Source organism: Macrobrachium rosenbergii, chromosome 7 (genome assembly GCF_040412425.1).
Source record: "Macrobrachium rosenbergii isolate ZJJX-2024 chromosome 7, ASM4041242v1, whole genome shotgun sequence".
Taxonomy (NCBI): domain Eukaryota; kingdom Metazoa; phylum Arthropoda; class Malacostraca; order Decapoda; family Palaemonidae; genus Macrobrachium; species Macrobrachium rosenbergii.
In genome coordinates, this window is record NC_089747.1 from 8,612,769 (window position 1) to 8,632,500 (window position 19,732).

General features: G+C 37.8%; 3 protein-coding genes across 4 annotated transcripts; 2 read left to right on the forward strand and 1 right to left on the reverse strand.

Annotated features, from left to right (window-relative positions):
- Nucleotides 1-2,833: 2,833 nt before the first annotated feature.
- On the reverse strand, nucleotides 2,834-8,301 carry LOC136839951 (uncharacterized). The gene is made up of 4 exons (XM_067106225.1): nucleotides 8,221-8,301; nucleotides 4,036-4,169; nucleotides 3,454-3,523; nucleotides 2,834-3,127 (listed from the first exon to the last, which is right to left on the reverse strand). The coding sequence occupies exons 1-4, from the start codon at nucleotides 8,299-8,301 to the stop codon at nucleotides 2,834-2,836; spliced, it is 579 nt and encodes a 192-aa protein (XP_066962326.1).
- A 2,146-nt stretch (nucleotides 8,302-10,447) lies between these two features.
- LOC136840088 (uncharacterized protein DDB_G0280315-like) lies at nucleotides 10,448-12,820 on the forward strand. 2 transcript variants are annotated; one of them, XM_067106474.1, is made up of 4 exons: nucleotides 10,448-10,495; nucleotides 10,942-11,019; nucleotides 11,407-11,543; nucleotides 12,122-12,820. In XM_067106474.1, the coding sequence occupies exons 1-4, from the start codon at nucleotides 10,490-10,492 to the stop codon at nucleotides 12,744-12,746; spliced, it is 846 nt and encodes a 281-aa protein (XP_066962575.1). In that variant the 5' UTR covers nucleotides 10,448-10,489; the 3' UTR covers nucleotides 12,747-12,820. The 2 variants fall into 2 exon arrangements, with proteins under 2 accessions (XP_066962575.1, XP_066962576.1); XM_067106475.1 differs by having other exon boundaries at nucleotides 11,410-11,543.
- A 2,829-nt stretch (nucleotides 12,821-15,649) lies between these two features.
- Nucleotides 15,650-18,887, forward strand: LOC136840086 (uncharacterized PPE family protein PPE16-like). Its single transcript, XM_067106472.1, has 4 exons — nucleotides 15,650-15,756; nucleotides 16,992-17,069; nucleotides 17,216-17,349; nucleotides 17,759-18,887. Exons 1-4 carry the CDS (start codon nucleotides 15,751-15,753, stop codon nucleotides 18,762-18,764), a joined length of 1,224 nt encoding a protein of 407 aa, XP_066962573.1. The 5' UTR covers nucleotides 15,650-15,750; the 3' UTR covers nucleotides 18,765-18,887.
- Nucleotides 18,888-19,732: the final 845 nt, after the last annotated feature.

A 19,732-nucleotide genomic window follows, 5' to 3' on the forward strand; every position in this document is an offset into this window, starting at 1 on the left:
CTCTCTCTCTCTCTTCCTTTGCGGCCTGCTAAAAGACCAAGAGCCCATGCTTTCATCAGTCCTGCTTAATTAAGCGGAAGCACAATGCTCTCTCTGTCTGTCTCTCTCTTACAGGCTGTTTAAAAAAGCAAACTCCCCCTTACTGACATAAGGGCAGCCTAATCTGCCTATCAAGACTCTCTCTCTCTCTCTCTCTCTCTCTCTCTCTCTTTAGAGCTGCTAAAAAAGGAAGAGTCCACCCAGAAGCACATTTTTCTCTCTCTCTCTCTCTCATGCTCTGTTTACCCACCTTGTTCCGTCGCACCCAACGGGTGACAGTTGGAATGTAATACTTTCTAATCAGGACGAAATTTGATATTGTTAGTATAATTTACATTTCTGATCCGATGTCATCATTAATCTCGATGCGGTACCGGTTTTCATCTTGTGTTTTCTGGGAGTGTGGAACTGGTTCTGACTCGTTTCATCTCCAGAAAGCAACAGTATAAAACTATAATCTTAATATTTGGCTCATCATATTCTAAAAAAAAATCGGTATATATTTGTATGTATTTAGAGTAAGAAGTCGATAATGACATTTAGAACTATCAATAATGTTCAAGCAGTTGGTTCGACTTATACTGGACAGGTAAATGAAATTAATAATAAGTTTTTTGCTGGAATTGTTATGCATTTAGATGAATCGACTTTCACACAGAAAATTGTTGGAATGGAAGAAAGAAAACTAAAAAAAGAAAAAAAAAAAATTTTCACAGAATTTCCATCTTGAAAAAATACTCCACAATAGCAAAAAATTTCCCGCTCGAATCCCTTCTTGATCGCTTCATATAACTTGAGGGCACAATCCCATCACCTTTTCAAAACCGTTGCCTAACTTTGTTTTCACTGAAAGCGTTTTTACATGTTTTTATTTAACTTGAATTTTTTCTGTCTGTCCTCAAATGTTGTGACTGAATTCTTTAAACTGTGAACTTTTGTTTTAACTTAAGATCGACAAGAGTTACGATCTGTTGGCCTTGCTAACATATTTTCCAGCGTTTCATTTATGGTTTTATGATAACGAGAGTCTTTCTCTACTAATTCATTATTTTTAGTGTTCAGATTCATACTTGTTTTGGATACTTAGCACAAATTAAGAAGAATAAAACAAGAACAGTACTCAGTATATGACTTTGTTTCTGCTGGAAAGCAAAGGGCAAAATAATTCAAAGCCCCGTACTGGGGTAGCGCCATCAGTGCACCTTACGGGGTGTACTGTAGCCATAACTGAAGGTTCTTTGCAGCGTCCCTTCGGCCCCTAGCTGTAACCCCTTTCACTCCTTTTACTCTACCTCCATTCACCTTACCTCTCTTCCATCTTGCTATCCACAACTCTCCTAACTCCATAATGCAACTGCGAGGTTTTCCCCCCTGTTACACCTTGCAGACCTACCTACTCTCAGTTTTTTTTGTAAGCGCTGAATGACCTTATAGGTCCCAGTGCTTGGCCTTTGGCCTAAACTCTATATTCTATTCGGTTCCATCCAAAATAATTCAAAGGAAAAAATTACAAAAAATTTTAGTGGAAAATCATATCTCTGACTGAATTCCGTAAGGCTTATATTTAAGACAGTTTTTTTATTCTATTTTTCAATACAAATGAAAGTAATAAACCTTAGAGACTTATATTCTTCCAGGTATACGAAATTAATGGTATATTCGTGATTTGTTTTTACTAAACCTAACTAGTAGTGTACTATCTGTTTCAGGGAGTGCGAGTCATCGTTTTTCTCAAATATCTTTCAGACTAATTACTTAATCGGAATGGTACTTTGACACAGTGTATGAAACACCTCCTGCTAATTTTTAATAATATAGTGGACTGTCAAACGGTTTTAGTTAGGCGTTTACTCTGGACTTACATGGTGTTGCCAAAGCATCGCCAAACTATGCATTCGAACGTCCCTTCATCCCCCCCCATCCCTCCCTCCCTCCCTTCCCTCCCCATCCCTCCCTCAACCCACTCTCCTGTCCTCCCCATCTCCGCCCTCCCTTTCCTGTCTATGGGGGATAGCGGAGGTTCGATTGCGTAGAATAGTCCTGCTGACTCATGCGACTTTGCCTTTGAAAGTCAAGAGTAAACGCCTTAACTAACACCATTTGACAATGCACTATATTGCCAAATATTAGCGGAAGTGTCTTGTACACTGTGTCAAAGTACCATTTCGACCAAATGATTAGTTTGAAAGATATTTGAGAAAAACGATGACTCTCAGTTCTTGAAATGGACAGTAAATTAGGTTTAAACTCATAAGGGTGGCTGCTCCTTTTGCCAAAGAACTCTTCATGTAAAAGATTGGAATACATATTGAGACGTGATTTTTTTTCATGACCTATATTCAGCAAATCTATTTTTGATCAGCATCTAAAGGAAACACACACAGAAAGGGGCAGACCTCTATTTAGAAATGAAACCAAGGTAAATAATATTCTACATAATTTTTCTTGAGATTTAAGATAAATATTGCTATTGCAATGCAAGCACATTGAATTAAGTGAGTTTCCATTCATGTTGAAAGGATTAAAATATTTTTCTCAATCGCCCTGCTCTCTCTCTCTCTCTCTCTCTCTCTCTCTCTCTCTCTCTCTCTCTCTCTCTCTCTCTCTCTCATGCATCTATATTCTATAAGAATAGTTTCAGGTTAATTAATTACAATATATAAATATTTATCTTTTATTCGTCGTAGTCCATTACACTTTAGGTGAAAAGTTCGCAGGTAGCTTTCAAAATGCAAAAGTATGAAACTTGTCAAAGAGGCTCTGACAAATAAGTGAGTGGTTGACTGGTGATGAATTACCCTCTGAACTGATTAGGGCCGTTGGCCAGAATCACTGGGATACCCTGGGTGATGCTTCCACCGGAGAACCTTGAGGTACCCAGTCTGTTCGAGTTCAGACCAAAGTTACTGGAAGCAGAACCGAAATTATTCAGTCTTGATCCACCATTGAAAGAATTAGCATTGGAATTGAACTGGTTGAAACCGGAGTCAAAAGTGGTGGAAGTGGTGCCAGCAATTCCACCATCAATGACTCCACCACTGACGAAGCCACCATCGATGATTCCACCGTCAATGATGTTTCCATTACTCTGAGAGGGTTGTGAAGTTGTGAAGGTTGTGAATGTCTGAGGCTGAGGGTTCTGTGGGATGGTAAAGCTCTGGACTGGGAGGCTGGTGAAGCCTAGGTCCTGAGTTGTGCTAATTGTTGAGGTCTGGAAGGTTGGGCCTCTGCTTGGTGCCTGATTCTGGAAGCTCTGAGAACTCGTCACGATTCGGTTTCTGAGTCAAGAAGCTGCTGAAGGATTGTTGATTCCCAGACTGGAAGCCACTGAAAGATTGCTGATTTCTCTGATGGGAAAACGGAAGGCACTTCGACTGAGCCACCCAACAAGGAATTTGTGTAGTAGTTTCCTACTCTCTCACCAGGTTCCTCACTGACAATTGCACGGAATCCTGAGACATCGTCAGCAGTGTATCGAGTTATTCTGTTTAGAGCAAAGAGCAGAATTAGCATCAGTGAAACATCCATGATATTAATATTCATTGCGTTCTTAGGAAGGTAATTAGAAGGAACATTTTTTTAAACCTATCCCAAAATACGTGAAAAAACTTTATGTCATTTCAGTTTTATATTTATTGGCTAATTGTACTATTGGTTTCTAAGCAGATGAACACGTAAAAAAATATAAATACAAAGTTCAATACTGGATCTTTCCAATCGAGTAGAAAGTTCCATCTTCAATCAACCTGAGAGCAAGGAAAAAGGTTTCATCTGAGTGATTGCTATTAGTTTTTACGATTAATTTATCCTGTAAACAGAGAACTATTTAACAAATAATATTTGTTTGGCCCATATAACTTTCTGTACTTTAAAAATCAACTCTAGTTAATAACCATGATAAACTCTGCCACTTTATAATTGTGCATTTATGAATAAAGTTGATTACTGCCACCAGAAAATCTCTTTTATTGTTAAGAAAATATATTTTATTGTCACCTGAAGAGTCCGTTGGGCTGGAGCCACCTGAATTCGCCCTCTGTCACTCCTGACGGTGAAACTGTCTCCTTGTGTTCCTTCTCGTCGCCTGTGTTGGGGTCACTCACGCCGTAGGCTAAGCTGTAGGGTGTTGGCTGAGGAGGTAAAAGGGGGAAATAGCAAGAAAAATCGATTAATTCATATCTACACACATTGATTCATATATAAATAGATATACCTTTATACAATTAGTGAATCAAGGTTAGGCACTTGGGTTTCGAACTAAATAATGGAGATTTTCATCGTTAGAAATAATATTCTAAGTTATTCTGTAAGAAGCTATATACCTGATTATTGTTGAAGTCGAACTGAGGCGCGGCCAATACCGTGGTAATGGTACCAATCAACAACAACAGCGTTTGGACCTGAGGAAAAAATATTCATTGGTCAGACGTGGGATATTCAGTTTAATTTGAAGATAATGAAGAATATCGAAGAGTCTGGCAGCCTATCTGCAGCCGCTTAATATTTTCATGTATGTATTTTCATTGTTGGCATAAACATAATTGCGTGGACTTAAATATTTACAAATTTTAGTTCTTCGGATTAAAGGAATATCTATGGTAAGAAATGCCTTATTTATGAAGAGATGTTGGTTCTTCTGTTGTTTGTTAAAATGAAGATAATCTGCTTGTTGGTTTAAATAAAAGAAAATGAAAACAGTAGTCCGTACTGGAATGTATGAAATGGTGAATCTAATCAAATGTAAACTTTGATGATTTAGTCTAACTCAGATTTTGCTTCTCTATATTTCATTACTTTCAAATGCCAGGAAGTTAATAGAAAGCTGGCTTATTACGAGATAAATCCAAGAGCATATTAAAATAACTAATCTAAGATTCATGAAGAACAAAATCAAAAGACCTAATTTTTTACCTTCATGTTGGCGACGTCAAAGCTCCTCAGGAGACGGCTTGTTTGTCTTCGCGGAATGAGTTGGACTCTGCCAGTGGCTCCCGAGGCGTCACTTTATATACATAGGTCTTCATAGGAATCCACTTTCTCTTTCCTCTCATCTCGAAACGACCTTGAAAGAAGGATCTATGGGACGCCCCTATGGCTGGGTGTCCTGCAGGATGGCAGGTGAGACGTCCAGGAGGGGAAGAGGATCGAGAACCAGTTGGGCCTCTTGGTCCTCAGGCGAAAATGAGCAACCACCGGCTCCACCCTACACCTACGAGGACTCGTAATGTACAAGGGAGAAGGTTTTCTCTCTCTCTCTCTCTCTCTCTCTCTCTCTCTCTCTCTCTCTCTCTCTCTCTCTCTCTCTCTCTCTCTCTCTGCTAAAAGAGAAGACGCTCTTGTTGTCATGAGGTCAACTTATTTAAGCAGAATCACAATCTCTCTCTCTCTCTCTCTCTCTCTCTCTCTCTCTCTCTCTCTCTCTCTCTCTCTCTCTCTCTCTCTCTCTCTCTCTCTCTCTCTCTTCTCTCTCTCTTACTCATTTAGCCTGTAAGAGCCCATGTTGTCATAATGTCAGCTTTATTGCTCAGAAGTACAGGCTCTCTCTCTCTCTCTCTCTCTCTTATAGGATTTTCAAAAGAGCAAGTCCCCCTATGTTGGAATAAGGTTAGCTTAATCTAAACTCTCTCTCTCTCTCTCTCTCTCTCTCTCTCTCTCTCTCTCTCTCTCTCTCTCTCTCTCTCTCTCTCGTTCCATCGAGCCCAACGGGTGACAGTTGCAATGCAATACTTTCTCAGCAGGACGAAATGGATATCATTAGTATAGTTTACGTTTCTGATTCGATGTTTGTTATTAATATCGATGCAGTATGAGTTTCAGTCTGCGTTTTTCTGGGAGTGTGGAACTGGTTTTGACTGGTTTTATCGTGTCTATAAAGTAACTGTATAAAACAACAGTAAAAGTCTTTGGATCATCATATTCGTAAAGAAATATTGGCGTGTATTTGCATAACATTTAGAACAACAGGCTCACTTATATTCATTTATCGTTAATTGGATATCATTAATTTACCATTTCATATATATATATATATATACGTATTTATGTATATACATATATGTATATATATGAATATAAATATATATATACATATATATATATATATATATATATATATATATATATATATATATATATATATGTATGTATAACTGAATCACGAAAATATGGAACGTGATGAATATATAAATAAAAGATAAAATCACGAAGGAAATATATAAACACTGGAGTGCTGCGAGGCCTTTCGACGCTAGGTCCTTTACTTATATATATATCATATATATATATATATATATACCCTGAAACTTTTACAGAATTTAAACACTCTTTTTTAAGAAACTGTCACTGATAAAAAGATTACAGTAGAAATGAACTTAAAGCCTTTACTAAACAATCAAGAGAAATGAACTTTTTTAGTAATGTATTAAAAAAGATAAGTAAAAATGAACTTAAAGCTCTTGTTGTCATGAGGTCAACTTATTTGAGCAGAATCACAAATCTCTCTCTCTCTCTCTCTCTCTCTCTCTCTCTCTCTCTCTCTCTCTCTCTCTCTCTCTCTTTTACGGCCTGCTTAAAGCGTAAGAGCCCATGTTGTCATAATGTCAGCTTAATTAATCTCTGACAGGATTTTCAAAAGAGCAAGTCTGCCATGTTGGAATAAAAAAATAAGAGCGAAAAATTTACAATGAGACGTTAAAAAGCACAAACTGGAATACGACACCTGAAGAAATTCCGATAAGCGGAGATCGCGAGCGAACGTAAATTTATGTAAAAATTGGAAAGGAAATATTTAGAGGGAACAGACAAACAATGTAGCCAAAACTGTAAAAGATATATATAGGCCATATTCCCACGGAAGGAATCGATTAGAGGAAATAACAAGTAAAAAACTGAGCCGAAGTTTCTTCGGCGCAATCGAGTTTTCTGTACAGCGGCACAGCGTATAATGAAGGCCACCGAAAACATAACTATCTTTCGATGGTCTCGGTATAATGCTGTATGAGCCGCAGCCAGTGAAACTTTAACCACGGCCCAGTGGCGGCCTGTCCTATATCGTTGCCAGAAGCACGATTATGGCTAACTTTAACCTTAAATAAAATAAAAGCTACTGAGGCTAAAGTGCTGCAATTTGGTATGTTTGATGATTGGAGGGTAGATGATCAACATACCAATATGCAGCCCTCCAGCCTCAGTAGTTTTCAAGATCTGAGGGCGGACAGAAAAGCTGTGGACGGACAAACAAAGCTGGCATAAGTGTTCTTTCACAGAAAGCTAAAAATGCACTTAACTAAACAGCTATTCGAGTCTTTAAAAGTCAGAAGGATTAACTCGTCATCTGGGATTAGATCCCAAATGAAGATTTGATCCATTTAATTTTTACAGACCTGCACAGCTGTTTTGGTTAAGTGCCTTTTTTATTTTTAGTCCACACTTTTTTCTGTCCGCACTTTTTCTGTCCACCCTAAGATCTTAAAGCTACTGTGGCTAGAGGGCTGCAAATTGGTATGTTGACCATTCACCCTCCAATCATCAAACCTACCAAATTCCAGCCCTCTAGCTTCAGTAGTTTTATTTTATATGATAGGCCACCACCGGTCCGTGGTTAAAGTTTCATGGACCGCGGCTCATACAGCATTTTTTATCGATATCTTCATTAGGAACATAGCCCATTTCTCTCACTGGTTTGGCTGCTGTTTTCATCTCTTCCCTGTAAATGTCTCCTTTCTAATTTTTTCATTAACTTATGTCCTCCTGTAATCTCCATTTATCAGTATTTCATCCAGCATCCCATTTAAATTTTTGCTGTTTAAAAGCCCACGGTAATTAATTAATTTTATTTTCCTTATCTTTAATACTTTGGTAACATTGTTTTAGCCATTTCCTCCTGACGATGCAATACATTTTGAAATGGCTTTCTACTCTAATCATTCTAATCCGCTGCATTTTCTCTGTTATAAGAATCTTAAGATTCTCGTTTAGAAAGTCAATGGATTCTTCAAATATCGAAATGAATTTCCTGCTGATGCAGAGCAACTGATGCTTGGGAGTTGCAAAGGCAGATAGAACCATAGAGCGTTACCAGACCTTTCAAGATGGCCGCAAGGCTCTGCAGCGCCGCCCTGGTGGAAGGCCACCGAATCACTTAGTACTAGTATGCAGATAACACCTCCGGATATCGTTTACCCTGTATGGATGGAACACAGAGTATTTCAAGATATCAGTAAATTCTAAAACTACTCCTTTACTCTCGGGCACTGGGGTCATGCTGCGCCCTTACTACTTGCGCCAGAATTCCAGAATATTAGAATATATATTTTTTGTTGCTGGGTTTTATTTACTGATGAAGCTTTGGATGGAAAGTGCGTTAATCATTCCTTATGGCTAAAGAAACAAAATTTAGGTAAATTTGGACTCCTGGTCATGACAGTAAGTTAAATACTTAATTTTCGCCATTTAATGTTCGGCAAATGTTTGAAAATTGTGGATGCCATTATCAGTGCTAATTAAGGAATTTAGACAAATGTTTGGATTTGCCTGGACTAATGAATAAGGAAGTTAAGTAAAGTATATCTTAGTTTAACCAGACCACTGAGCTGATTAACAGCTCTCCTAGGGCTGGCCCGAAGGATTAGATTTCTTTTACGTGGCTAAGAACCAACTGGTTACCTAGCAACGGGACCTACAGGTTATTGTGGAATCCTGACCACATTATGACGAGAAATGAATTTCTATCACCAGAAATAAATTCCTCTAATTCTTCAGTGTTTATGCATTTCTATATCTATTAGCGGCCGTTGCAATGTATGAATGAACCCACGAATAACTTTGCTGGGTCCTTCACAAATATGACGATATAACTCTAAGATCTTATTGTTGCGTGTAATAGTTCTTAAAGAACATAAATTTTAGCATAGTTTTAAATGACATCACATTAACTTGCAACGGACATTTTTACCAAATGAAAATTCTTTGTCTTTGTACCATTTCCTTCTACCGAAATAGGGCCGGTACCGAGATGATATAAGCTATGAAGAAGCACACATACACGCACGCACACACATATAGAGAGAGATATATATATATACATATATGTACTGTATATACATATGTATATATATGTATATATACATACATGTATATATATGTATATTTATATATACATATATATATACTATATGACATATATATATATATATATATATATATATATATGTATATATTTGTAATACTATGTTAGATTTATTAATCTTATTCTTTTTATTATCATTTGTCCGCGTTTTCGTGTTTTCATTGTACAGTAATATATGTAACTGTGTTATAAATGTAAATTTGTTCTATTTTAGTGTTTCCAGTGATTTTGGCCTTGAAAATGTTACTGGAAAACGTCAACTAATATATATATATATATATATATATATATATATATATATATATATATATATATATATATATATATATATATATATATATATTAATAAACTTCTATAGTAACCTTGAGACTAAAACACCACTAATTTACATTCAAAGCACAGTCATATATATCACAAAGAAAACACGGAAACACAGACAATTATGATGAAAAGAATAAGATTAATAAAAATTAAATCCAACATAGTATTGCAAACTATAATCCACCCGAGCAGTGAGGTGGAGAACCTGAAAGGAACCGTTTTAAAAAAAAACAATGACAGCTTGTCTGTAAACATTACGTTAGGCAACGAACAAGTGCGTAAATGTTAAATGGGCAATTAGGGGTGGGACTATCTTTTATTATTATTATTCTTATTATTATTATTATTATTATTATTATTATTATTATTATTATTATTATTATTAGAAGATGAGACCTATTCATATGGAACAAACCCACCACTGGAGCCATTGACTTGAAATTCAAGCTTCCAAAGAGTATTAAGGTGTTCATTAGGAAGAAATAAGAGGAGGTAAAGGGAATTACAAAGAGATCCCACTTAATAAAAAAGGAAAAAAACAAATTAACAAATCAATAAATAGATAAAAATATATTAAAATGCAAGGCGAATAGTATTAGATCAGTAAATGCACTGCATCTTCGCTAGAACTTCTGAAGTTCCATAAAAGAGATTCCATAATATTCCAGTCGGTTTCATGACTGAAGTCTTTCTACTCTTTACGGATTTTACACATTTTCGAGTGATTTCTCACCTTCTGAACTAGTCTTACATTTTCCCTGGAACTCAGCCATAGTCTCACCTTCGTATCCCCACGAGCCAATTCTCAGGTCCTTGTCGTCGTAGGACTCGAGAACTGGCCTTTGCGGTCCTGCAGGATATTCTCAAGGACGCTATAGGAAAGCGAGAGGGAGAGTGATTCTATGTAACTGCTATAAAAGACTGTAGGCGATCAATGATGACATTAAGTCACTAACGATCTCTACCGAAGCAGTTGGTTGATTGTAGTTCCAACGGCCATCATGAAGGTAAAAATGGTTGAAAGAAATGCAATTTATTTTGCGTATCAATGAATCGATTATAAGTCTTCTTCGTTGTATTAATGATATAGACGTATACACGTTATGTATTTACGCCGTAAATTGTTTAGAGATAGCAGAAAGATTTGAATTAAATTAATATAGTTATGCGCAGAAGTCATTTTGGAATAACATTAAGATTGGAATTAGATTTTGTAGCATTAGAGACAAATATATTCACGCGTATAAGTTTTTTTTAATAGCAATAAGCTTAAAATGAGATTTTGCAGTATTTAAAGCAAAACAAGATTTCTAAGATCCTTAATATTAAGAGTAAAAATGATAAATATTCTGGAACATATAATTGCAATGATTGTCTTGACGATTCTCTCTCTCTCTCTCTCTCTCTCTCTCTCTCTCTCTCTCTCTCTCTCTCTCTGGTTCGCTCGTTCCAGGTGTCAATGCTGATAACTCTTATTGGGTCGATTTCTGTGATATCGGCTGCCCCACAATTTGACTTTGAGAACAGACAGGTCAGTTCATCATAATTCGTCTTATTTACTAAACTTCACATTTGACTCAGCTGTTAAATATTCTTGAATATATATATATATATATATATATATATATATATATATATATATATATATATATATGTGTGTGTGTGTGTGTGTGTGTGTATATATGTGTATAAATTGACATGTATATACGTATGCATATATATATGTATATATACATATATATATTTTATATATATGCATATATAAGTATATATGTATATATGTATACATATATATAATATATATATATATATACATATATATACATGACAAAAGGGAAAAATATCTTGAGGAAAAGTCGCTGCCATAGAATAAAGTTTATCGACTGAAAATCCATTTCACCTCCCTCGTTTGATCCAGCAGCCCACGCCGTATGCCTTCGCCTACGGCGTCAATTCTCCAGAGACCGGAGACGTTAAGGAACACAAGGAAAGCGTGTCGCCTTCAGGAGTCACCGAGGGCGAATACAGGTGGCTCCAACCCAACGGACTCTTCAGGTAAAGGAAGAAGGTTCTTGTTAAATTTCGATACGTCCTTAGAGCGGTACATGTCACCTGTACCAAGAATATTCTTAGAACCAGTATAGAATAGAAGAGAATATGGGATTTAAGCTGTAGGTCCCGTTGCCAGGTAACCAATTGGTTCTTAGCCACGTAAAAATAAGTCTAATCCCTCGGGCCAGCCCTAGGAGAGCTGTTAATCAGCTCAGTGGTCTGGTTAAACTAAGATATACTTAGGCCAAAGTCCACGGATGGGACCTATGACGTCGTTCAGCGCTGAAAGCGAAATTGACAGTAAGGGGGTTTGAAAGGTGTAGCAGGAGGAAAACTTCGCAGTTGCACTATGAAGCAATTGTAGGAGAGGGTGGAAAGTCAGGTGGAAGAAAGAGAATATGAACTGCGGTCCAGTAAAGGAAATGAAAGAGGTTGCAGCTGGGGCCGAAGGAACGCTGCAAAGACCCTTATGTAATGCCTACAATGCACCATGTGAGGTGCACTGACGGCACTAACCCCTTACGGGAAAAACCTGTATATAAAACCATTGCCTCGAATATTCAAATCCATTCTTATTCCAGAGTGACTCGGTACACCGCTGACAATGGCGGATACCGCGCAGTTGTTAGTGAAGAGGCAGGAGAACCAGTCGCCACCTACTACACCAACAGCCTCCAGGGCTCAGGGACATCACAGGGGTCAGTTATCACCAGCTTCCAGTCCAATAACCAGGGTTTCAGCAGCTTCCAGCCTGGAAATCTTGTCATTTCCAGGACACAGAACTTCCAGAACCAGGGCTTCACTAACACGCCCAACTTCCAGAACCAAGAATTTAGGGACTTCCAATTCCAGGGTTTCAGGAGTCCACAAAACATCTTCCCACGTGATTCCAGCAATAGTCAGTCTTTCCAGAACCGAGGTTTCTCTGGCTCGCAAGTTTTCCAGAACCAAAGAAACGTAATTGACGGAGGAATCATCGACGGTGGAATTATTGATGGGGGAGTCACCAGTACCACTTCTAATACCTTTGGATCTGGTTTCAACCGATTCGGATCAAATCAAAACAACTTCAACAGGAATTTCAACAGGAATTTTGACTCTTTCAATAACTTCGATGGATTTGGCAACTCAGGTTTCACCAGCGGCGACATCAACCGTGGAACTGCCGTAGTATTTTCTTCGAACCGAAACAGGTTCATTGCCTAAATGCTTTGCTGTAGAACCGAATCTAATCATTCCATTCCATTGTATCATGACATTTAAATGAAATATGAAATTACTGTATGTCTTTACCTGTATGCCTCTAGACCTCCTTTCATCCTATCATTAAAACGTTAAATAGGATTCTTCAGTAATAGAATATATTATGAAGAAAATTAAATGACATAATTAATGAATTTGGACATTTTGTCGTTAGTTCCACTGAACAGTGATACAATTTAAGTTAACTTGTTAAAGATTTTTTTAGATGCTTCTCTCTTTTTTTTGCTGAAAAAATAAATAAAAATTTTTTTCAAAAAAATTCAGCGTCATCTGACAAGAAATGACAGTGGTTATGACAATTGCATGCGAGCTGAACATGTCTGAAAAATGATGGATTTTATGAGTAACTTAACTCGAAAAACTTAGCTTTCCACACGAACTGGAAAGTAACAGGGAACGGGCCGTCGAATACACTTGATATTTTCCAGGATCTACCAAACCAGTCGATTCTGGAATGAGGTTCGTACGGAACATGATCTCTTCACTCGTTGGTTGAATTTGACAGCTGCAGGACCGTTGCATATTGAGGCATAGATTTTAGCATCTCTCTTGATTAGAACAAACAAGCAAAAAATTAGCCGAAGTTTATTCGGCACAATCTAGTTTTCTGTACAGCGTATATTGCTGTATGACTCTCAGCCAAGGGCCATGAAACTCTCAGTCGCGGCCCATGAACCTTTCAGCCACAGTCCGGTGGTGGCCTGTGTTGTTGGCACCTATAGCGGTGCCAGAGGCACAATCACGGCTAACTTTAACCTTAAATAAAATAAAAACTACTGAGGCTAGACGGCTGTAATTTGGTTTGATGACTGGAGGGTGGATGATCAACATACCAATTTGCAGCCCTCTAGCCTCAGTAGTTTTTAAGATATGGGGACGGACAGAAAAAGTGCGGAAGGACAGACAAAGTCGGCACAATAGTTTTCTTTTACAGAAAGCTAAAAATGCGCCGAAGTTTCTTCGGCGCAGTCGAGTTTTCTGTATAGTGTATAATGCTGTATGAAACTCTCAGACACGGGCCATGAAATTCTCAGTCGCGGCCCAAGAAACTTTCAGCTACAGCCCGGTGGTGGCCTGTGTTGTTGGCACCTATTTCGGTGCCAGAGGCACGAGCATGGCAAAATTTAACCTTAAATAAAATAAAAACTACTAAGGCTAGAGGGCTGCAATTTGGCATGTTTGATGACTGGAGGGTAGATGATCAACATACCAATTTGCAGCCCTCTAGCCTCAGTAGTTTTTACGATCTGAGGGCGAACGGACAGACAAAGCCATCTCAATAGTTTTCTTTTACAGAAAACTAAAAATGCTTGTGAATAAAAACACACCGATGGATTGTTTATTTGTGTTTTATAATCGTACTAAAAATAAAATTTCGTATGAGCAATGAAAGTGCTCAGTGAATCGCTTTGTCCATCTGAGAAAATGTACCTCAGTTTCCCGATTAACTCCTCTGTCAGAATCTCCATGCATTCATTTCGTGAATTACTTTGGGTGATAAAATGGAGTCGAGGTTACAGAAACCATATCCTCCGAGCCGTTCTTTTTTTCAAACCACTATGTAAACGATGCTTATTACAATACGTAGGAAGATAACGTAATAAAAATTACCTAACTTTGCTGTTACTGAACTGAAATTGAGGTCCTGCTGGTGCCACCGAAATATTCCTAAAGAGTAATATTGAACACTACTGCTTAAAGGAAAAGCATTTTAGTTTAGGGGGTTGGAATCGCATATTATGTTAGTTTTTTCTTTTATTTTGTTTAGTTAAAACTGTGACGTCTCGCCTTATTTTCGGTTATATAATTCAATGAAAATTTAATTTACGTCCTGATGAAGCTTAGTGACATAACCTAAAAGTATTTTATGATTTACTATGTACTTTACCGTTCATGAACATTAAAAAAAATTACTTGGAGTGTTAACTATACATTGTCATGTTTAATTCAGATAGAAATCTTACAGCCATGACGTTTACGCAGTAATTACCTGGTAACTTTGACTTGGAATCACAATTACCAGGTAATTACTGCATGCAGCTCCGCAATTACTGCTTATACACTGCTTGCTAGTCTTTGCTTGCTTTTCCTACCCTTTCTTGAGCCTTTGGACGCCAGGAAGAACCAGTTTCACGGTCCTCAAAGCAAACGAATGAATGGGGAAAAATCTGTTGAGTATATATTGAGATCAACATGACTACAAAAGTAAATCATGTAATGAACTGTAAAGTGTTGAATTACGCTGCGCACTGATATTGCGGTTATGGCAATGTTTCGCCGTGTTTAGTACTAGCCCCTGGGCGGGGTGGTTAAATGCATTTCGCCTTGTTTAGTACTAGCCCTTGGGGGATCAAATGCCTGGCACCGAAGTGTTCATGTCTTGAACAGCGAACCCGATTATTCCCATGTAAAGATTAACGAACCCAATAATCTTCTTGTTAAGAATAGCGAACCCTGCTGCGAGTGACTACGCTAATCTTGACATGATCTTGTATGTATATGTATGTTTTGTATGCATGTATACAGCAGATCTGATCCCAGTAACAACGCCCTTCTAAATCTATTACCTACAATCAGGTCCTACCTACGATCTAAATCAATCCTGAAGTGAATAAAAGAAATGGAGCGGAAACAAAAGCGCAGTCAAAGTGAGCAGGTCGAGTTACTTGCACCCAATACTCCTACCCTCTTTCCCGCGCGCTCTCTCACCAGTTTATCGGTCTAGTCTTTTCACTCGGCTTTTTCGCTCCCGTTACCCAGTTCCCGGTGCTTTTCCAAGGGCGTTGGATAGGCAACCGGTTCCCGGCGACCTTCGAGAAGCACCACCTGAAAGGGCTGGAGAAAGGGTCAAACACTTATTGTATATAAGGAAGTGTCACGACTCAGGTTGTCATTCGAACCTTCGAGACAGCTGCTGTGGTTTAGCGGCATTAGGAAACCGATCGATATGGAGGTAATTATTTCTTTTATTTAATTTTCTCTTCTTTTTTTCTTGAGTACTTTCGTTGGCTTTTTAATCTTGAAATGAATCGTTATAGTTTCGTTTTGAATGATTGTTTTAAAGAAAGGACGAAAATATTGTTTACTAAAATTGTTAACATTTGATTAGTAGTTTTCATATCTCAGTCATCCAGCCACTTATCCTACAGTACATACTATATATATATATATATATATATATATATATATATATATATATATATATATATAAATATGTGTATATACATACATATATATATATATATATATATATATATATATATATATATAAAACTAAAAAACTCTAATAAAAACGTATACACCATATAATCTTAATTAATAGCTTAATAATAAGTGCAACGTATCCTAGATAATAGCAATAACTTGAGTCGTTCACTGAAAGCAGTGAGTCAATCTTATCATTTTAGGAGTACTGTTTAAAATCTGGAAAAAAAAAAGACCTATAACCATCACGAACGTGCCTTAGAAACACCTATAACTTTGAGAAAAACAGATTAAAAATGAAATTCGATCTTTATCATCTTTTCAACTACTTTCCATCAATTTAATCCATTAAAAATCCGGAGAAAGAAACCTCTGTTTTCAGGCTCCCATAGGTCTCTTTTCAGAGTGTGTTTTATCACATGTGTTTTTCTGTCATTCCTCTTTTATTTTTCCAGGTTGTAGCTTGGCTAATAATAATAATAATAATAATAATAATAATAATAATAATAATAATAATAATAATAATAATAATAATAATGATGAGAGAAGCGAAAACTTGAATAAAGTTTGGAAGGTAAATGAGATGCAGATTCTAAGGGCAATTCAGTTTGCCTCCATAGATACTGAATAAAATTCTTTGTTACCTTGAAAGATGTATTTGTACTTGCCTTGGAGTATACGTTATTATCTCTGCAGATCTTCAGTTGATGCTAACATACTGAAACGCTTCTAAGTCTGTGTTACAAAGGCTTAAAGGCCTAAAGGCTTAAAAGCAATGTCATGATTATTGATGTGAAGTTACTTGATAACCATGAACAGAAATACCTGATTAAGTCATTCGTTTAAGAACTTTAACCTTCCAATTCAAAATCCTAGGTTCAGGAAAGGACCTCCTTTCTTTTCTGCTGGCAAATTGTAGCATACAAAATGTTCTTACTGAGAGTTAGTCATCTTATCGTCTTATTTCTGCATCGTTCCTTCCAGATTACAATGTTGATGTTGCTTATCGGGACTGTAGCCCTGGGCTCAGCAGCTCCTCAGTTTGACTTCGATGGCAGTCAGGTTAGTATCGACGTGTTGTACACAGCTTTTCTTTCCCATCCTATGACCGAGATTCACGAACACAGCTGAAGAATATGTCTGTGATATCAACAGAAAACTAAACTACTTCCAAACAGACATAATATTTTATTCCTGTTTCCCTGCAGCCCACGCCATATAGCTTTGCTTATGGAGTGGGTTCACCAGAGACTGGGGACGAAAAGGAGCACAAGGAGACTGTCACATCGTCAGGCTTGACTGAGGGTGAATACAGATGGCGCCAACCCAATGGTCTCTTCAGGTGAGAGATTGTGTACCTTCTTGGTCTCCTGAACCCTTTGGCATTTTGCTTTCAAGTATCACACTGGCTGTATGTTTTGACATCAAAACGAAGCTCTGAATCTTTTGTGTAATTCTGAGCTATTAAACGAACATAAAAGAGATAAGTCTGTGCAGACACAGAAGCACTTACACACATATACTTAACCCCCTGTTATTTAAATCCTGAAAACAGCAGCATCAGCTTATAAAACTGGAAGAGTACTTTCATTGAAATTTAAGAAAAGAGCTCTAGAAATTTAGCAACATTCCATTCTGAAATGAGGAGATACAGGCCTTTTCAAAAAGCCACTGGATATCAAATGAAAATTTCTGGCTTTTAGTAACAGCTCCGTTTCTTTCTAATAAATTTTGTTAATTTTCATCCACAGAATAACTCGGTATTCTGCTGACGGCGCAGGATATCGTGCAGTTGTTAGTGAAGAGCCTGGGGAACCTGTTGCCAATTACTACACAAACACCTTACTGCAGTCAGGGCCTGCCCAAGGTATTGTCACAAGTCAGAGAAATCAACAGTCCATCAGTTCTTTCCAAAGAGGAAATCAGGGATCCGTCAACTTCCAGTCAGGAAACCAGGGTTTCAGTGGGTTGCAATCTGGAAACAGGGGATTCAATAGCTTCCAGTCAGGAAACCGTGGTTTCAGTGGGTCCCAGTCTGGTAACAGGGGATTCAGTAGCTTCCAGTCAGGAAACCAGGGATCAAGGAGGCTGCAGTCTGCAAACAGAGGTTTTGGTAGCTTCCAGTCAGGAAATCAAGCCTTCACCAGAACAGACAACTTCCAGAATCGACCTTTCTCCACCAGACAGAACTCGCAGATCCAGGCATTCAGTAGCCCACCAAGTTTCCAGAACCAGGGATTCAGCAGTTCACAGAATTTCCAGAACCAAGGCTTGAGCAGATCACAGAATTTCCAGAACCTCCAGAACCAAGGCTTGACCAGCACACAGAATTTCCAGAACCAAGGTTTCAGCAACTCGCCTAGTTTCCAAACCCAGAGTTTCAACACCTTCCAGTCACAAAGCTTCAATAGTCCACAAAACTTCCAGTCTCAGGGATTCACTAGTGGACAAAATTCCCAAAACCAAGGCTTCTCAGGAGCACAAACCTTCTCAAGCCAAGGGAACATCATAGACGGTGGAATTATTGACGGTGGTATTATTGATGGAGGAGTAATTGACGGTGCTTCAAACGCCTTCGGATCCACTTTCAACCAGTTTGATTCAAATTCAAACAACTTCAACACAAACCTTAACAGCAACTTCGGGTCGACTTTCAGCAACCTTGGCTCAAACACGAACAGGTTTAGCAACGATGGATTTTCAAACAGCAACATCAACAGAGGAATCGCCGTTGTATTGTCTTCGAACCGAAACTGATTGAGTGACTGATCAAGATATTTTTGTAATTTTCTTGAACTATGACGTTCAGTTCCATTTGGTCTTATTTATTGTAACAAAATTTACCGGTGATCCAATGATTAAACGAAAATCGAATAAAAACATCTTTTTCTTCTAGTTCATCAAAATAATATGTATTAAAAAAATCCTTTAGTGAAGCAATTACCACCTTTAAATACTCTGGCACATCTTCCAGAGATCTGACTGTTCTGGGATGTCGTCCTCATCAAGCTTTTCCTAGAAATCATTCCACTTTAGTCCTGTGATAAAGAAACCATTTAGTTATGGCCGTTCTTCCTAATTCCAGATAAATTTCCTTCTGGGAAACAGAGAAGGTAACTATTGGAATTTGAATTTAACCGTAGCCTCTTGATACTTTTAACCCTTTTGACATCTTTATGAGCCCAAAAAATATAGATCCTGAGGAAAAAATATCAATGATTACCAAAGGAAGTGTACTAACAGATTTCTAATACGGTACCCAAGAAGTGTTAGGTGTTTACATTGTTAGAATCTGACTATTAATCCTGAGACTATATTCCTGCCTTAAACTCTTTATTTTCAAAATTGGTCTTTTGTATTTTAGTATTTTAGGATTTTAACAATAGGCATGAAGGCAAAAACAAAAAAATCACGGGGTTTTAGAATGCTTAATGAATCGAGTCTAGGACTGAATGTGTTAGTCAAGGCGTTACTCTTGACTTTTAAAGGCAAAGTCGCATGAGTCAGCAGGACTATTCTACGCAATCGAACGTCCGCCGTCCCGCATAGACAGGAAAGGGGGAGAGGAGATGGTGAGGCCAGGAAAGTGGGTTGAGGGAGGGATGAGGTGGGGAAGGGAGAGGGAGGGACGGGATGGGGATAAAGGATGTTCGAATGCATAGTTTGGCAACACTTGGCAACACCATGTAAGTCAAGAGTAAACGCCATAACTAAAACCATTTGAC

Excerpts from the sequence above, each read along its gene's own strand:
- LOC136839951 (XM_067106225.1), bottom strand. The coding sequence starts at position 8,301 with ATGACCCCAGTGCCCGAGAGTAAAGGAGTAGTTTTAGAATTTACTGAT. Across the intron at positions 4,170-8,220 it reads CTGTGTTCCATCCATACAGG|CCAACACCCTACAGCTTAGC; the intron begins GTAAACGATATC and ends TTACCTCCTCAG. Across the intron at positions 3,128-3,453 it reads GTGAGGAACCTGGTGAGAGA|AGTAATGGAAACATCATTGA; the intron begins GTAGGAAACTAC and ends CAACCCTCTCAG.
- LOC136840088 (XM_067106474.1), top strand. Across the intron at positions 11,020-11,406 it reads TTGACTTTGAGAACAGACAG|CAGCCCACGCCGTATGCCTT; the intron begins GTCAGTTCATCA and ends CGTTTGATCCAG. Across the intron at positions 11,544-12,121 it reads CAACCCAACGGACTCTTCAG|AGTGACTCGGTACACCGCTG; the intron begins GTAAAGGAAGAA and ends TTCTTATTCCAG.
- LOC136840086 (XM_067106472.1), top strand. Across the intron at positions 17,070-17,215 it reads TTGACTTCGATGGCAGTCAG|CCCACGCCATATAGCTTTGC; the intron begins GTTAGTATCGAC and ends GTTTCCCTGCAG. Across the intron at positions 17,350-17,758 it reads CAACCCAATGGTCTCTTCAG|AATAACTCGGTATTCTGCTG; the intron begins GTGAGAGATTGT and ends TTTCATCCACAG.